Source organism: Babylonia areolata, chromosome 25 (assembly GCF_041734735.1).
Source record: "Babylonia areolata isolate BAREFJ2019XMU chromosome 25, ASM4173473v1, whole genome shotgun sequence".
Taxonomy (NCBI): domain Eukaryota; kingdom Metazoa; phylum Mollusca; class Gastropoda; order Neogastropoda; family Buccinidae; genus Babylonia; species Babylonia areolata.
Window position 1 is genome coordinate 8812697 of NC_134900.1, and position 16301 is coordinate 8828997.

The 16301-nt window shown below is 43.1% G+C and overlaps 2 protein-coding genes and 1 long non-coding RNA gene across 6 annotated transcripts in view; 2 read left to right on the forward strand and 1 right to left on the reverse strand.

Annotated features, from left to right (window-relative positions):
* LOC143299458 (phospholipid-transporting ATPase ABCA3-like) overlaps nucleotides 1–12597 on the forward strand; it is a 98514-nt gene extending 85917 nt beyond the window's left edge. The window contains exons 22-24 of one of the 2 annotated variants that reach the window (XM_076612674.1): nucleotides 8654–8824; nucleotides 9455–9695; nucleotides 10336–12597. In XM_076612674.1, coding sequence (XP_076468789.1) covers nucleotides 8654–8824; nucleotides 9455–9695; nucleotides 10336–10533 — 610 coding nt within the window. In that variant the 3' untranslated portion in view covers nucleotides 10534–12597. The remainder of the gene's footprint in view (nucleotides 1–8653; nucleotides 8825–9454; nucleotides 9696–10335) is intronic. The other variant, XM_076612673.1, reaches the window with a different exon arrangement.
* On the reverse strand, nucleotides 9514–14001 carry LOC143299459 (uncharacterized). The gene is made up of 3 exons (XR_013057538.1): nucleotides 13750–14001; nucleotides 12632–12811; nucleotides 9514–9648 (listed from the first exon to the last, which is right to left on the reverse strand). It is a non-coding gene; the product is annotated as an uncharacterized LOC143299459 (long non-coding RNA).
* A 72-nt stretch (nucleotides 14002–14073) lies between these two features.
* The window catches only part of LOC143299475 (phospholipid-transporting ATPase ABCA3-like), an 80343-nt gene continuing 78115 nt past the window's right edge, over nucleotides 14074–16301 (forward strand). For all 3 annotated transcript variants that reach the window (XM_076612699.1, XM_076612704.1, XM_076612702.1), the window contains exon 1: nucleotides 14074–14183. The gene's annotated coding sequence lies outside the window, so the exon portion shown is untranslated. The remainder of the gene's footprint in view (nucleotides 14184–16301) is intronic.

The window sequence follows — 16301 nt, forward strand, 5'->3', positions numbered from 1 at the left end:
AGGTGCCAGAAATGCAGTCAGCATGTTTGTCCCGACCACATGCAAATTCTTTACCCTTCCTGTGCGTGCTCAAAGTAAAAACGCTGAACTTGTCAGATCATGAGAATTCTAAAATGCATACATGTTCTTCAGCTATACCAAATGCAGTAAAGATATGGTATTTGGCTCTTACACAATGTCATGACCTAACATGATTCTTGCTTGTTGAGTTCTTTTTTGTGTGTGTGTGTTTCTTACTACTGCTTGGTGTTCTTAATGTTTTGATCTTGCTTGTATTTTTATGTTTCTTTTTTCTTGCTGCTTGAAGCCTAATTGCCTTAGAAATATAGTCTGCATTTCAGGTAACATTCCTTAGTGTCAAACATACAGACATGCAACATATACACATACAGTTTACACACACACACACACACACACACACACACCAGGCATGCCTACCCCCAAATTTGCTTTTCAGGAACAACACACATTAGAATCAGGGACAGGGTTAAATTTTCAGGAACATCTCAGCAAACATACATCTGTCATCAGTCTGACTGATGTCGCAAAACGCATACGCGTCTCTTTTCCTCCCCGGATTTATGAACGGCTACTTCTCAGAGTGTTCCTTCCTGAAGATCTGTGTCATTATGCAATCATGTCCAAGGCTGTGATTCAAGTCCCTCATATACACCTGTATTATTTATCTATTGCAGATTTCACATTAACTCACTCAGTACGGCCAGTCCTCTCTTCTCCTCTACACAGACCCCTCGGATGTTCAGTGGGTGTCTGAATGACCCAACCTTTAGCTTCCATTGTCAGAACTGTGGTATTCTTTGTCAACATTCACCTCTTCCGTATAAGAGCGTTCCGCTTGCAATATTTTGATGATGGTAATTGGGATGAAACGCTGTTAACGTCGTCTCTTTCGCCGTTCGTATGGAGAGAGTTAAATTGATATCATCACTATTAGTACTATTGATTTCAGTGTGGCCCAGCTGACCATCCAGGGCCAACTCAACTCCTGCCAGAAAACTAAATAATTGATTTTTAAGAGGTTTGGGAGGACCTCTCCTCTGTGTGTGTGTGTGTGTGTGTGTGTGTGTGTGTGTTTACAAGGAAAATGTACTTATCACACAAGTTTGTACTGTACCATATAACTGACCATCTGGTCTCTGCTGCTGTAGTGTCTGTTCCGCTGACAGACTTGTGTGCTGGTTTGAGGAAAGAAATGGGGAAGGGGGATGACTGGAGGGAGGTGGGGGTGGGTATGTGACTGGTCATATCAATTTCAACAGTCAGGGATTCTCAGCCAGAGCAAGTGGTCACTGTCCTGGCTCAGTGCCAATTTTGCCACACTCATTGACTGTGTGGTTTTATTCACCCCCACCCCTCTCTCACCATTGGTGGCAGAGACAGAGAGAGCGGAGGGCAAGTATGCATATGGGAGGTGGTGTCTGGTGGTGGGAAACAAGAGGAGTGAGGGATGTAGCCAAGTGAGGGGATCAGAAGGAAAGGAGGAAAACTGAGGTCATGTTTGTGTTCACTAGATTTCACTTATGAATATAATTCCACAGAATGCTTATTTCTGGCTGTTTTCTTTTCTTTTTCTTTTCATCAGCACACAGGACCTTCACACTGAGATCAGGGGGAGTGTGAGAGAGAGAGAGAGAGAGAGCAGTCAAAGTATAGGAGGGGAGGGGGGTAGTGAAGGGACCAGAATAGCGCTGCAGTGATTTTGACAGCTCTGCCAGTGGTAGTGGAAGGGTGAGGTGGAGGTGGAGGAAGATTGGGGAGGGAGGAAGGTGGGCACAGCCATTCAGTACATTGCTCTCTTTGGACTGACTACAGACAGGTCTCATTGGTCATCAATTAGATAACACGAAGTCGTGGGCGTTTTTCTTCCTCCTCCTTTTTTCTTCCAGAAAATGGACCTTCCGTTTTTGACCAAAACCTAAAATCAGTCTCAGGACCGCGGAAGAGTTGCACCCATGTTTCCATAAGTCTTAAAGAAGTGTCTTCGGCAATGGTCAGAAAGCCATCTATGGGTACACTTGTACCCACTCAATACTTAGGGGGAAAAATGTTATGGTCGGATTTTTTTTTATTTTCCGGGACATGCAGCAAACATCCGTATTTCCGGGACACAGTTTCAATTCTACCAATTTTACGGGACAAAAAATACGGGCCCTCAGTAACGGTAGGCATGCCTCACACACACACACACACACTAACACACAAATTCTGCTGTGATTGAAGCATAAGCGCCACTGTCCGCCACTGTTGCAGGATGGAGCAGTATTTTGAGAACTTCGCCAAAATCGGATTAAAATAACCCTCTTTATAGACATGGGTCCACCTGGACCCACACCGTCTTCGGAGGGATGAACACAAAATTTCCTTCTATGACGGCCATAGGTCCACATGGACCCACACCGTCTGTGGAAGGGTGGACATGATTTTCCCTCTTTGAGGGACATGGGTCCACACTGACCCACACCGTCTTCCGTGTATAGTCAATAGCACCGTCCGGCGAAGGTTAACATGCTGTAGTGTGTCTCCAGTGTTCAACAGTAAGACCTCTTTAACATGCTGTACTGTGTCTCATTGTTGAGCAGTGACACCCCTTTAACATGCTGTAGTGTCTCATTGTTCAGCAGTGAGACCCATTTAACATGCTGCGGTGTGTCTCCAGTGTTCAGCAGTGAGACCTCTTTAACACACTGAAGTGTGTCTCCAGTGTTCAGCAGTGAGACCTCTTTAACCTTCACCGTACTTGGTTATTTTCCCACTTATCCATATTTTGTGGGTCTCACAGACCCACACTCGCTAAAGAAGGAATCCAGAGCTTACCCCCTATTCATACATCGTGGGTCTGACAGACCCATACAAATTAATGTGGGCTTTTCCAACTTCAATAGACTGAGCAACACGTTCCTGTCATCAGATCTTTTCCCACCCCTCTTCCGGCCAATCAATAGCAGCCTCTGTATGTCTGTGTCTGTGTCTGTGTGTGGCAGCCTCTGTATATGTGTGTCTGTGTGTGTGTGTGGCAGCCTCTGTATGTATATATATATATATATATATATTTGTGTGTGTGTGTGTGTGTATTTGTGTGCGTGCGCGAGCGTGTAAGTATACACGTCAGGAGAGCTCTGTGCGCGCGCGCATGTGTGTGTGTGTTCGTGTGTGTGTAGAGGATGAGGTGTGTGTGTGTTTGCATGTGTACTGTAGGAGCAACGGAATATTGGAATGTGCGGGTGTACACACACACACACACACGCACGCACGCACGCACACACACACACACACACACACACACACACACACACACATATATATATATATATATATATATATATATATATATATATATATGTCATCGTCAGGAAAAGGGATAGGCAAGATGTACGTGTAACAAAGACCATGTGCGGCGCCGAGTGTTGGACAGACCATCGCCTTGTAGTCTCGAAGCTGAATATTCGAATCCAGCCCAAGAGACGCCCCCAAGGCCAGAAGGCTCCAAAACGGCTTAAATCGCTAAGCTGAAAAACATCACCATCAAACAGTCCTTTGTGGAGCTGCTGGAAGATCGTCTGGAATCCGCCTCTCTGGACAACCAGAATGTGGAGTCTGACTGGAGGACCCTGCGTGAGCTGATCTATAGTACAGCTTCAGAGACCCTGGGACCCATGACCAGAAAGCACAAAGACTGGTTTGATGAAAACTGTGATGAAATCAAGCAGCTTCTGGATGAGAAACGCCGTCTGCATCAAGCCTACCTCAGCAACCCAAAGTCCACATCAAAAAAGGATGCGTACGATGCCATCCGCAGGACTGTTCAGCAAAAGTTACGCCAGATGCAGGATAAGTGGCTGAGTGACAAAGCTGATGAGATCCAGGGATATGCTGACAGGCACGATATGAAGAGGTTCTATGATGCCTTAAAAGAAGTCTACGGCCCCACATCCTCAGGATCATCCCCCCTCCTCAGTGCAGATGGGAATACCTTGATCACCGAGAAGGAGAAAATTATCGAACGCTGGGCTGAGCACTTCAACAGTGTCTTAAATCGCCCTTCCTTCATAAATGATGAAGCCATAGACCGTCTCCCACAAGTCCCCATCAACGAAACACTGGACGATCCGCCAACACCTCTTGAGACCCAGAAAGCAATCCATCTGCTATCCAGTGGCAAAGCACCTGGCTCAGACTCCATACCAGCAGAGGTCTACAACGATGGAGGCACTGTGCTGACTGAGAAGCTCCATCAGCTGTACTCACTCATGTGGAAAGAAGAGACGATCCCCCAGGATTTCGAAGATGCATCTATCATTCACTTGTACAAGCGAAAGGGGAACCGGCAAGCCTGTGATAACCATCGGGGCATTTCCTTGCTCTCCATCGCAGGCAAGATACTTGCCAGGATCCTACTAAACCGCCTCACAGCACACCTTGACCAAGGTCATTTGCCTGAGAGCCAATGTGGATTCCGGAAAGAGCGCGGAACCACCGACATGGTATTTGCTGCAAGGCAGCTGCAAGAGAAATGTCAGGAGCAAAATGCTGCTCTGTTCTCCACCTATGTCAACCTCACCAAGGCCTTCGACACCGTGAGTAGAGAGGGACTGTGGAAGATCATGGCCAAGTACGGATGCCCTACCAGCCGCCGTGGCGAAGTGGTTAGCGTCGCGGACTGACGGCTGGGAGGACGCGGGTTCGAATCCCAGCGGAGGTGGGTTTTTCGGCCCGTGGCCGGCTCCTACCCAGAGTTGAGTGTGCTGTGGGCTTAAATGGGGAGACTGGGACCACACAGTCGAGTGTCATCCACTTCAAGGATGCGTCTTTGGGTGTGTTGCTCTAATTACCTGACCAACACTGCAAGTGTCTGTATCTCTCGGGCCTGGTTAACGCCGGGATATCATTATGACAGGAAGCGTAGAGTACAGCCTTGTCACGCAGTCCCAAACCAAAATGGACCTCCATAGCAACATCGTCATCATCATCGTCATCCTCCTCCCCCTTCATCGTCATCAATATAAACAAAATAGTCTCAAAGTCTGTGACCTTTCATGCCCTGCTCTCATGGTGACCTCAGTTTCGATACCCCTCCACTTCCGTGCTTTGGGTGAGTCCTGTCAATGTCGTCAGATTCATGGGGGGGCTGTTGTTTGAGGGACGTGGTGGCAGTCTCCACTCTGGGAGAGACGCTCGCTCAGTCTGGCTCCGCGACTAAGCCATTATTGTCGTTAGTAGGGGGCTTAGTAGGTGGTGTCCTAAGTACGTTAAAACAGAACAGGCACCACTGAACACCACTGAAGTGACTCAGCAGCAGTGCAGGGTCTCCTCTGGTGTGTGGCCTCCAGGCGACCTAACATCGATGGTTCCCTGTGGACTGCCGACGCTGGGACTGCGACGGACGAACCCGGGTGTGGCCGTGTATGGGGGAATCTAAATGAGCGGCGTGGGAGTAATGCCACTGAAACGGCGCAGATGATGGGGCAGCAAAACAAAAAAACAAAAACAAAAAAAAAGTACGGATGCCCTCGGAAATTTATTTCCTTGGTCAGCCAATTCCATGCAGGCATGCAGGCTCGAGTCCAGGACAATGGCGAAACATCTGCTCCTTTTGCTGTCACAAATGGCGTCAAGCAAGGCTGCGTCCTGGCTCCAACGCTGTTCAGCCTCATGTTCTCTGCAATGCTTACTGATGCCTTCAGAGATGGCGATGTTGGAATCGACCTAAAGTATCGAACAGATGGCAAGCTAACTTGATGGCAATTAATAAACTTGATAATCATCAAAATATGACTTGCCTGAGGCAATGACACCGGTAGCCTGCTGTACTGTTGTGTTCTCCGTGAGAGCCGGATGCGATGTGCCAGCCAACTACAGAAGCAGTGAGGTAGCCTATGTGTCATCAGTCATGTACGCACAATCACTTCGTTCCACGTAGTACAAAGGGATTATTGATTTGTTCCCTTCTTTTGCGAGTATGGGTCTGAGAGACCCACGAATTACGAATAAGGGTACTTAGTGTTTTCTCTTCTTTGGGGAGTATGGGTCTGTAAGACCCACAACGTAGGAATGCAGGTAAAAATTTTCACAATTACGTAACTGATTAACTAATCAGTTAAAGTCTACATTAATTTACTAAAATGATGCATATGTTGTGACAACAAAAGTCATGAAATTTCAAATTAATCGGACACCAAATATATTTTAAAGGCATTTTTTAAGGCAAAAATGGGTCTGTCAGACCCACAAAGTACGGTGAAGGTTAACACGCTGTAGTGTGTCTCCAGTGTTCAGCAGTGAGACCTCTTTAACACGCTGTAGTGTGTCTCCAGTGTTCAGCAGTTAGACCCCATTAACATGCTGTATTGTGTCTCCAGTGTTGAGCATTGAGACCCCTTTAACATGCTGTAGTGTCTCTCCATTGCTCAGCAGTGAGACCCCTTTAACATGCTGTAGTGTGTCTCCAGTGTTGAGCATTGAGTCCCCTTTAACATGCTGTAGTGTGTCTCTCCATTGTTCAGCAGTGAGACCCCTTTAACATGCTGTAGTCTGTCTCTCCATTGTTCAGCAGTGAGACCCCTTTAACATGCTGTAGTCTGTCTCTCCATTGTTCAGCAGTGAGACCCCATTAACATGCTGTAATGTGTCTCCAGTGTTCAGCAGTGAGACCCCTTTAACATGATGTAGTGTGTCTCTCCAGTGTTCAGCACCGAGACCCCTTTAACATGCTGTAGTGTGTCTCCATTGTTCAGCAGTGAGACCCCTTTGACATGCTGTAGTGTGTCTCCAGTGACACCCCTTTAACATGCTGTAGTGTGTCTCCAGTGTTCAGCAGTGAGACCCCTTTAACATGTTGTGGCGTGTCTCAAGCAAGACCCCTTTAACATGCCGTGGTGTCTGTCCAGTGAGACCACTTTAACATGCTGTAGTGTCTGTCCAGTGAGACCCCTTTAACATGCTGTGGTGTCTCTACAGTGAGATCCCTTTAACATGTTGTGGTGTGTCTCCAGTGAGACCCCTTTAAAATGCTGTGGTGTCTCCAGTGAGACCCCTTTAACATGCTGTGGTGTCTCTCCAGTGAGACTCCTTTAACATGCTGTAGTGTCTTTACAGTGAGACCCATTTAACATGCTGTGGTGTCTGTCCAGTGAGACTCCTTTAACATGCTGTGGTGTCTGTCCAGTGAGATCCCTTTAACATGCTGTGGTGTCTCTACAGTGAGACCCCTTTAACATGCTGTGGTGTCTCTACAGTGAGACTCCTTTAACATGCTGTGGTGTCTGTCCAGTGAGACTCCTTTAACATGTTGTAGTGTCCTTGGGAAAGGCAGTTTGCTCCAAAGTTCCTGGTGCCAACCAGGTGTGAACAGGTACCTGACTTCACTTGGGAAAGGTTACAGTGGTGAAAGGAGAGTATTAGGCCTCACCTCCCTGTACCAAACCCTAGACACTGTGGATATGAATTCATTGTCTTTGTGTACCAAGCCCTAGATACTGTGGATATGAATTCACTGCCTTCCTGTACCAAGTCCTAGACACTGTGGATATGAATTCACTGCCTTCCTGTACCAAGCCCTAGACACTGTGGATATGATTTCACTGCCTTCCTGTACCAAGCTCTTGACGCTGTGGATATGAATTCACTGCCTTTCTGTGCCAAGCCCTAGACACTGTGGATATGAATTCACTGCCTTCCTGTACCAAGCCCTAGACACTGTGGATATGAATTCACTGCCTTTTAATACCAAGCCCTGGGCATTGTGGATATGAATCCACTGCCTTCCTGTACCAAGCCCTAGACACTGTGGATATGAATTCACTGCCTTCCTGTACCAAGCCCTAGACACTGGATATGAATTCACTGCCTTCCTGTACCAAGCCCTGGGCATTGTGGATATGAATTCACTGCCTTCCTGTACCAAGCCCTAGACACTGTGGATATGAATTCACTGCCTTCCTGTACCAAGCCCTAGGCATTGTGGATATGAATTCACTGCCTTCCTGTACCAAGCCATAGGCACTGTGGGTATGAATTCACTGCCTTCCTGTACCAAGCCCTAGGCTTTGTGGATATGAATTCACTGCCTTCCTGTACCAAGCCCTAGGCATTGTGGATATGAATTCACTGCCTTCCTGTACCAAGCCCTAGACACTGGATATGAATTCACTGCCTTCCTGTACCAAGCCCTAGACACCGTGGATATGAATTCACTGCCTTCCTGTACCAAGCCCTAGGCACTGTGGATATGAATTCACTGCCTTCCTGTACCAAGCCCTAGGCACTGTGGATATGAATTCACTGCCCCAGTGGCCGGCCGTAAAAGGCATGGGCCCTTTAAACTGAACCTTCCTTTGAGTCTCCACATTCACATTTTTTTTTTGCACACTTTCCAGTTCAGACTGTCTGCCCTTTCCTTGCTTGGCAACATTGCCATGGTCACCTTCTCTTTCAAAAAAATGTTTTCCTCTTGTTCAGATTCCTCTGTGAAGAATAATCCATGCCTAAAATAACAAATAGTAAAGAGTGGTAACTCTCTCCATTACACAACGTACACAACTTCAAGTCAGTGATTCTTATGCTAAAATACTTTATCCTAGAATAGAAAGGCTTTGAGGTCTGAGCTCCTGTTTAACTTTCACTGTGTTGCTGACAGTGGAGGCAACAAGCGCAAGCTGAGCATGGGCATAGCGTTGGTGGGGGGCCCAGCGGTCATCTTGCTGGATGAGCCGTCAACTGGAGTTGACCCTGCCGCCCGACGCCATCTGTGGAATGTGCTGTCTGAGGTTCGAGACAGTGGACGAACCCTGGTTCTCACCTCCCACAGGTGTGTGGGACACTGTCTGTGTATGTGTGTGGAGGTGTTCTGAATGTGTTGATAGTCATGTTTATCAGTATGTTGAGTTTTGCCACCATCATCATCATCATCATCTTCTTCACTACCATCATTATTATCATCGTCATTACACCAACAGTGATCATTATCATGTTTATCAGTATACTGAATTTCGTCACCATCATCATCAACATCACCATCATTATCATCATCGTCACACCAACAGTATCATCACCATATTTATCAATATGCTTATTATTTGTCAAATAATCACCATCATTATTATCATCATGATCATTATCACCATCATCATCACACCAACAATGATTATCATCATGTTTATTAATACGCTGAGTTTTGTCACCGTCATCACCATTATTGTCACACCAACAATGATTATCATCATGTTTATTGATATGCTGAATTTTGTCACCATCATCATCACACCAACAATGATTATCATCATGTTTATTGAGATGCTGAATTTTGTCACCATCATCATCACACCAACAATGATTATCATCATGTTTATTAATATGCTGAGTTTTGTCACCATCATCAGCACACCAACAATGATTATCATCATCACACCAACAATGATGACGTGAACACTGTCCTCAGCATGGATGAGTGTGAAGCGCTGTGTACCCGCATTGCCATCATGGTGAATGGAGAGTTCAAGTGTCTGGGCAGCCCCCAGCACCTCAAGTCTAAGTTTGGCCAGGGCTACACTCTGGTGGTCAAGATGGCCACAGATGACAATGGTCAGTTGGTGTCCAAAGAGCCACTGGTATCTGCCATCTTCAGCAAGTTCCCTGGCACACAGAAGTTTGACGATCATCAGGGTTACGTGCATTTTCAGGCAAGTGTCATTGGGGAGGAGCAGGGAGTAAATAGGTAGGGTGGATTTTGGTATGGTTGTTTGTATATCTGCATGTATGTGTTTGTGGTTGTGCATACATGTGTTGTGAATGATGTGTGTGTATATGCATGTGCAAGTGTATGTGCTAATTCATGTCTATGTTGATGGAGACAAACTGAGGAATGTACACTTGTGGTTATATTTGCAATATACACTTTTTGTCTATTTTTGTTCTTTTGGTGTTTGTTTTTGTTGTTGTTGTTTTTTGTCTTAAAAGAAGGTGACACTTGCCTTTTGAAAGATATTTAACAACTTGACCCTGAAATCAATACGCTATTAGAATCAGAACATAGTTTTCAACACTCAGCAACAACAACATCAAAGAAAGACAAGAAATTTGCTGTTCAAAAGATATTGACAAACTAATCCTAGAATCAACACATGATGGGGAGGAATCAGATGTCATCTTCTTTCTTATTCTCATTGATTTATTGTCAGTTCACTACAAGGTGATTTAGACACACAAGCATTCATTCATTTCAGCACACTCATACAGTGGGTGTGAAGAATGGGTGAGGGAAAGTCCCCATCTCTCAAACAAATGAACATATGATTCTAGCTTTTTTTAAATTTTATTTAGGTGCCAGATGCCAGTATTCCCCTGTCTGAAGTGTTTGAAACCATGGAGTCGGCCAAAGACACACTGGGGGTGGAGGATTACTCTGTCCACCAGACCACGCTGGAGCAGATCTTCCTGACCTTCACAAGGGCCCAGTACCTTGCAGTCCCTCCAGATTCCTCTGTGTGTGCCAAACTGTGCCCATGTTTTTCACCATGAGTGTGCCATGGACAACGTGTGTGTGTGGGGGGGGGGAAGTGGCTTGTGACAAGACTGTGCAATGCAGTGTGAAGTGATGTACAGTGCAGTGGGTGTGGTTTTCAGCAAGTTCCCTGGCATGCAAATGTTAGTTGATCATCAGGGTTTGGTACAGTTTCAGTTTCTCAAGAAGGCCTATGGGATAAGAAAAATATATCCTATCATTTCTTCAAGGGTGAGTCCTTATGGGTTAGAGTTCTGCTGGTCCCATAACTTTGATCTCACAAGAAGGTCTCTACAGATAATCAAAGACTCTCAAAATTCATTTTTTATTTCCTTTGAAAAAAGGCCCAGTCAGTTTTTGTATAGGTTCCTGTGTGTGTATAGACATTGATGAGTGGGAGTACAATGCTTTTGTGACTTCCGCCAGGTTTTTCAAGACATACGCCAACTAGTTCACATGAGTTACTGCACCATTTATCACGATTTATGCTAGAAACTTCGTTTTCCAGTTTATTGTTTAGTATGATTGCAAGTCCTGTTCCTTCATGCCTTTTAAAAACTGTGAGACAGGCGTGGCAAACCTCAAAACAGATGTAGCAAAATAGATAATGGTCAGGTAGCAGAATGACAAAAACAGACTGACTGTCAAAGCAATTCTTTCGAATGGGTACTTGGAATTGTGCTTGTTTAAGAAAGAGAATCTGAACAATAGAGAAATTAGCATATGATTTTGATATCTTTATGTCTCCAATAGACCAATAAATTTTGACAATTTCAAACAGTATACATTTGCTTGAGGACTATTGCTTTCAAATGCACTCAGACACATGTGACAGTAGTTTTGCAGTGGATAGTAAATAACGTTTTTTTTCTGTATAAATATATGATTGTTATTTTTTTTTTATATACATTTTAGAATGACTTAAGCTTTGTCTTGTTATTAAGACAGCCCAAATACAATTTGCTTTGTCATCAAATATGAATACAACTTTGATTTTGCTGTAAAGATACACTGCAAGTTGTGGTAAATGTGAATACAAGTAGTCAGCAAGAAATATATTAATGCTTTTATCTTATAAAGTATACACTTTTTTCTTTACAATTTAAAATCTTTTTTAACAGGACAATAAATCTTAACAAATGAAAAAGATTGTTTTGTGAAAGTGTATGTCAAGTATTCTTAGCTATCCACAATACAGATTTTAAATTGCTTGTGTATTTAGTATTAATACTTTTGTTGACTCACTTGTGTAAACAATGTGAGTCTATGTTTTAACCTGGTGTTCGGTTGTCTGTGTGTCCGTGGTAAACTTTAACATTGACATTTTCTCTGCAAATACTTGGTCAGTTGACACCAAATTTGGCATAAAAATAGGAAAAAATCAGTTCTTTCCAGTCATCTTGTTTAAAACAATATTGCATCTCTGGGATGGGCACAAAAAAAGCCAAATTATATGCAAACTCAATTTACTGTTATATATATATATTTTTTTTTTCTCTGAACTTGCACTTTGATCTGATATTCTAACACAACAACAAGAACAGTCATTTTTATCATTTTTTGTTCAAACAGGAACTTCTTTTGCTAAGCATGGAAGTTATATTTATTTTGCATGTCTTTGGTAAAAAAAAGGGAAATTAATCAGTAATTAATGCTAGGGGGCTTAATTTGCTTTAAACTGATCTTTCTCATCTTACACATTACATGTTGAAATTATACTTAATACATAAAAAATCTTGTGTGTTTTACTCTTGGTGTACAGGGATTTCACTATGTTCATTCAAAAAGCTCAGTACAACCCTGTGATACAGATGATACAGGTGATCATGACATTCAGAAACAGTGTCTCAAAGTCCATGGCTCTTGATACCCTGCATTCATGATGACATTCAGAAACAGTGTCTCAAAGTCCATGGCTCTTGATACCCTGCATTCATGGTGGCCTCATACAGTGCCCCTTTCCCTACCAGTACTGTGCCACATTTATTGTACACATACACAAGTACACTTGTATACACAAGCACACAGACATGTACATACATGCACACACTCATTCTAACACACACACACACACACGAACAGATTGGATGCTTCTGCAAAGTGGTGGACAATGACCTGCAGGTGATTCTCCTTGTGTGCCATGAGGGCACAGTCATCTGCAAAGAGGGCTTTAAGGATGAGTTTCTCCAAGGTCATGGTTTGAGCGGTGAGACGACGATGGTTGAACACAGATCCATCCAGGCAGTATTTGATGTATACGCCCAAGTCCAGATCTTACCCAGCATGGAATAGAACCTGCATGAAAAACAAGTTGAACATCATGGGGGCGAGGACACTGCCCTGTTTCACTCTGTTCGAGTGTTGAAGGAGTTTGTGTTGTCACCGTTGGAAAGAACTTGTCCAGTCATGTTGTCATGGAAGATCTGTATATTGTGTGTATGCACACACTAACACTCTGATACATACATACAGACACACAAACATACATATACATGCACACACAAGTACTTTTTCAAACACATATATGCACTTGGATTGCAAATACTGACACAAACACACATCAAACATATGCAAATGTGTGCAAACTCACATTCACTCTGTGTCGAAAAGACAAGCCAATGGTCATCAGAGACAAGGCAGCAGAACGGTAAAACCACTCTTTTCACATGGTTACTTTTCACACTTTTCATTCACATACATCATAATATTATGAGAAGTTCTTGAATTCAGCAGCATTATTCCAGATACACAATTTAGCATCACAGACAAATCAAATATGTTACATTTAACATCCACACAGAAATAAAAGCTGCAGTACTTTCACTGTTCAACAGTGAATATCAAACAGATTTGTCAAACACAAAGAGAAAAAGAATAAAATCATCAAATGTGAGTGGATCAAAAAGACACACAGATCTTGATACAAGGAGCAAGTCCATTAAATAGTGAATTAACGTTTTAGTGAATAACATCTAAAATGAATAACTTTGATGCATTGCTTTAAGATGTTCTGAATAAAGGTTGCAATTGATGCCTATGAAGAACACACAGTTTCACTCTCCACCACCAAAAGACAGCAACGGAAAGTGTCAACAAATGACAAAATGAAAGCACAACAATGAAATACTACAAGTGTCAAAACTGCAAGCATAAAATCCTCTTACAGAAGATTATATATCTGATCCAGGTTACACAAATACTCAGCAAATACTTCAATAAATGAAATGATATACCTTTTTGCAAAAAGATAACGAGTTCAGAAATACAATAAAACAAGGGCTTCCTCAAAGAATGGCTCTTTGTTTCATTTTTCTTGTCACTCTCTCTCAAATGATTTTGATTAAAACACACACAAAGTTGAACAATCAACAATTAACTAATATTTAAACAAAATAAGAAGCATTTGAGAAGTTGAAGAGAATTAAGCGAGTCGAGAAACAGAGAAAGTTGAAAAATGAGACACATTTCAACTGGCTGCTGCATCAAACGATCAAAACTTAAAAGGGACAGTATACAGGAGGCGAATGCGGGTTTGTGCCCCTTAGGCCGTCCGCAGACGACAACCAGGCCTGAGTTCTGCCAAATCACTTTAGGAATGCAGTATTAGACATTGGGCTTCAAAAATGAATAAAGTTTCCAATGTAAAAGTAATTATACTAAACAAAAGGTAAGGCGGTGAGATTCGTTAATTTCCTTCTCGCAAATGATTTTCAGTGTCTTGATAATTATGGTGTTTGAAGTTTATGAAAGATTCAGTTGCATCTTGTAATATACTCATTCCCGAAATGGTTTATTTGACTTGCTATTTGATCGGATATTTAGCTATAATAGACATTGCCTCGTATCCTTGTAGCCCACTGACTTTTTTTTAGAGCAAAATTTGGTATAATCGTTACCGACTCTTGTTTTCGATATTGGTGGGCCACTTGCATTTGCAATCTGGCTGGGTTCACCAGTGGTGCAGAGCTGCATCCGTAATACCAGCTGATGGTAAACGGGAAACCCAAACCAACAAAAGGTTATGCATGAAGCCGTAAGAAAGTACCGTGAAGCCGGCCCAGTTTTTTTTTTTTTTTTCCCATATGCATGAGATTCCTTTCGTTGACTCCCTCCCAGCTGATGCTTGAGGGCCCGCCAGGCACAGTAGACACCCCCCCTTCCCCCACTAGGTCCTTCACCCCCCCCCCCCCCCCAACTAATGATTAATTGCATAGGGATAAGGACTACGAGTACGAAATTCTAAGAGCACACACTTGCACTTGAAAAATTGTTAATAATGGTCAAAGTTATGACCGCTGAACATTACTGGCAGAAGAAGAAGAGACATAAACAATTACCGACCGTCAGAATGCAAGTGGAAAAAAAATAACTATGAAAATAGTTATGAAAAATAACGAACAAAATAGAAAACACAAGAGATGACAACACTGATGACCTCAGTGATCATTACTTTCAATAAAAACAGAAAAGTTATTTAAAGCTCTCGAGCTGACATCAAATTATATAGTATCACTGACGACAGAAGTACGTCATTACTTTATACACAATTTGGAGCGCGTCATTGAAACTTTTGCCAATCTGCAGAGTTGAGACCCTGCCGTGAGAACGCGGCACTTCACACTCCTTACATTGGAGCAGCCAAAGGTAGGAATATAGTAAAGTGATCAAATCCCGACCTATTCAGTCACTCCGGCCCTGTTAGTTCTCAAATGAGGCTTTACTGTAGACTAAATATGGCTCACGGAATAGTCAATAGCTTTTGTAAAGCAGGAATTTCATGTACACAGCACCGAAACGGCCGACACGGTACGAATCGCCGCAGCACGTCGTTTTGTTCCGTGGAGCAACCTGTGCCTTATTGTCTGTATATAAGGAGGGAGGTGGCAGAATGGTTAAGATAATTATTTATCGTTACAGAGTCCGTGAGGGTCTGGGTTCGAATCCCACTCTCGCCCTTTCTCCCAATAAGAGCCCATGCCGTGGCAACCAGAGTGTAGTCCTCCAGTGGCAAAAATCTGTGGAACATATCCACTCTGATAGGTACACATATATTATAGGCTATGCAAGCACTCAATCAAACCCCGAGGCCGGCCGACTCAAATGTGGTGTAGCGTATTATGGATTTGTCCCGACGCCTCCGCGAGAAACTGAAACTAAAACCGTTTAGTGAAATGTAGTGACAGAATCCGAATCAAACTTCACTCGTTTTTTTTTTCCAATTTTTTTTCCTGCGCTCTCCCAGTTCTTCCGGCCGTCGCAATCAAAATTGGTTCGGCGACGTACAGATCCAGACACTGAAGACCTACTCAGTAAAGGTAATATCGTTTCACTCCTGCACAAAAATTGCCGGTGATTTAAATAGGTCCCTGAATTCAGGACGTTAAAATAGGACCTCACCCATCTGCATGTGCTTCGTCAACAGAATGGAGAGGCATTATTTGCTCTTTTGATTTCGAGATCTAAGAGCATAACACTTATCTCTTTGAATCAGTGCAAAATAGGATTAATATGTCTATTGATCGTCATTTAGAATATCCAGATATTTTCTTACTTGTTTATTCATTTATTTGTCAGTTTACCTACTTAGTTATTCGTTTATTTAGTTATGTATTCATTCATGCATTCATTCATTCGTTTCTTTATTTCTTTCTTCTTTTTTTATTTATTAGTGTTTTACAAATGGTGTGATGAGAGTCATCACATCCAAGCAGATGTTTTTTTCGCCTGGCATAATACTTTGTAGAGATAGGCAATTTATATATATATACATACATACACACACACA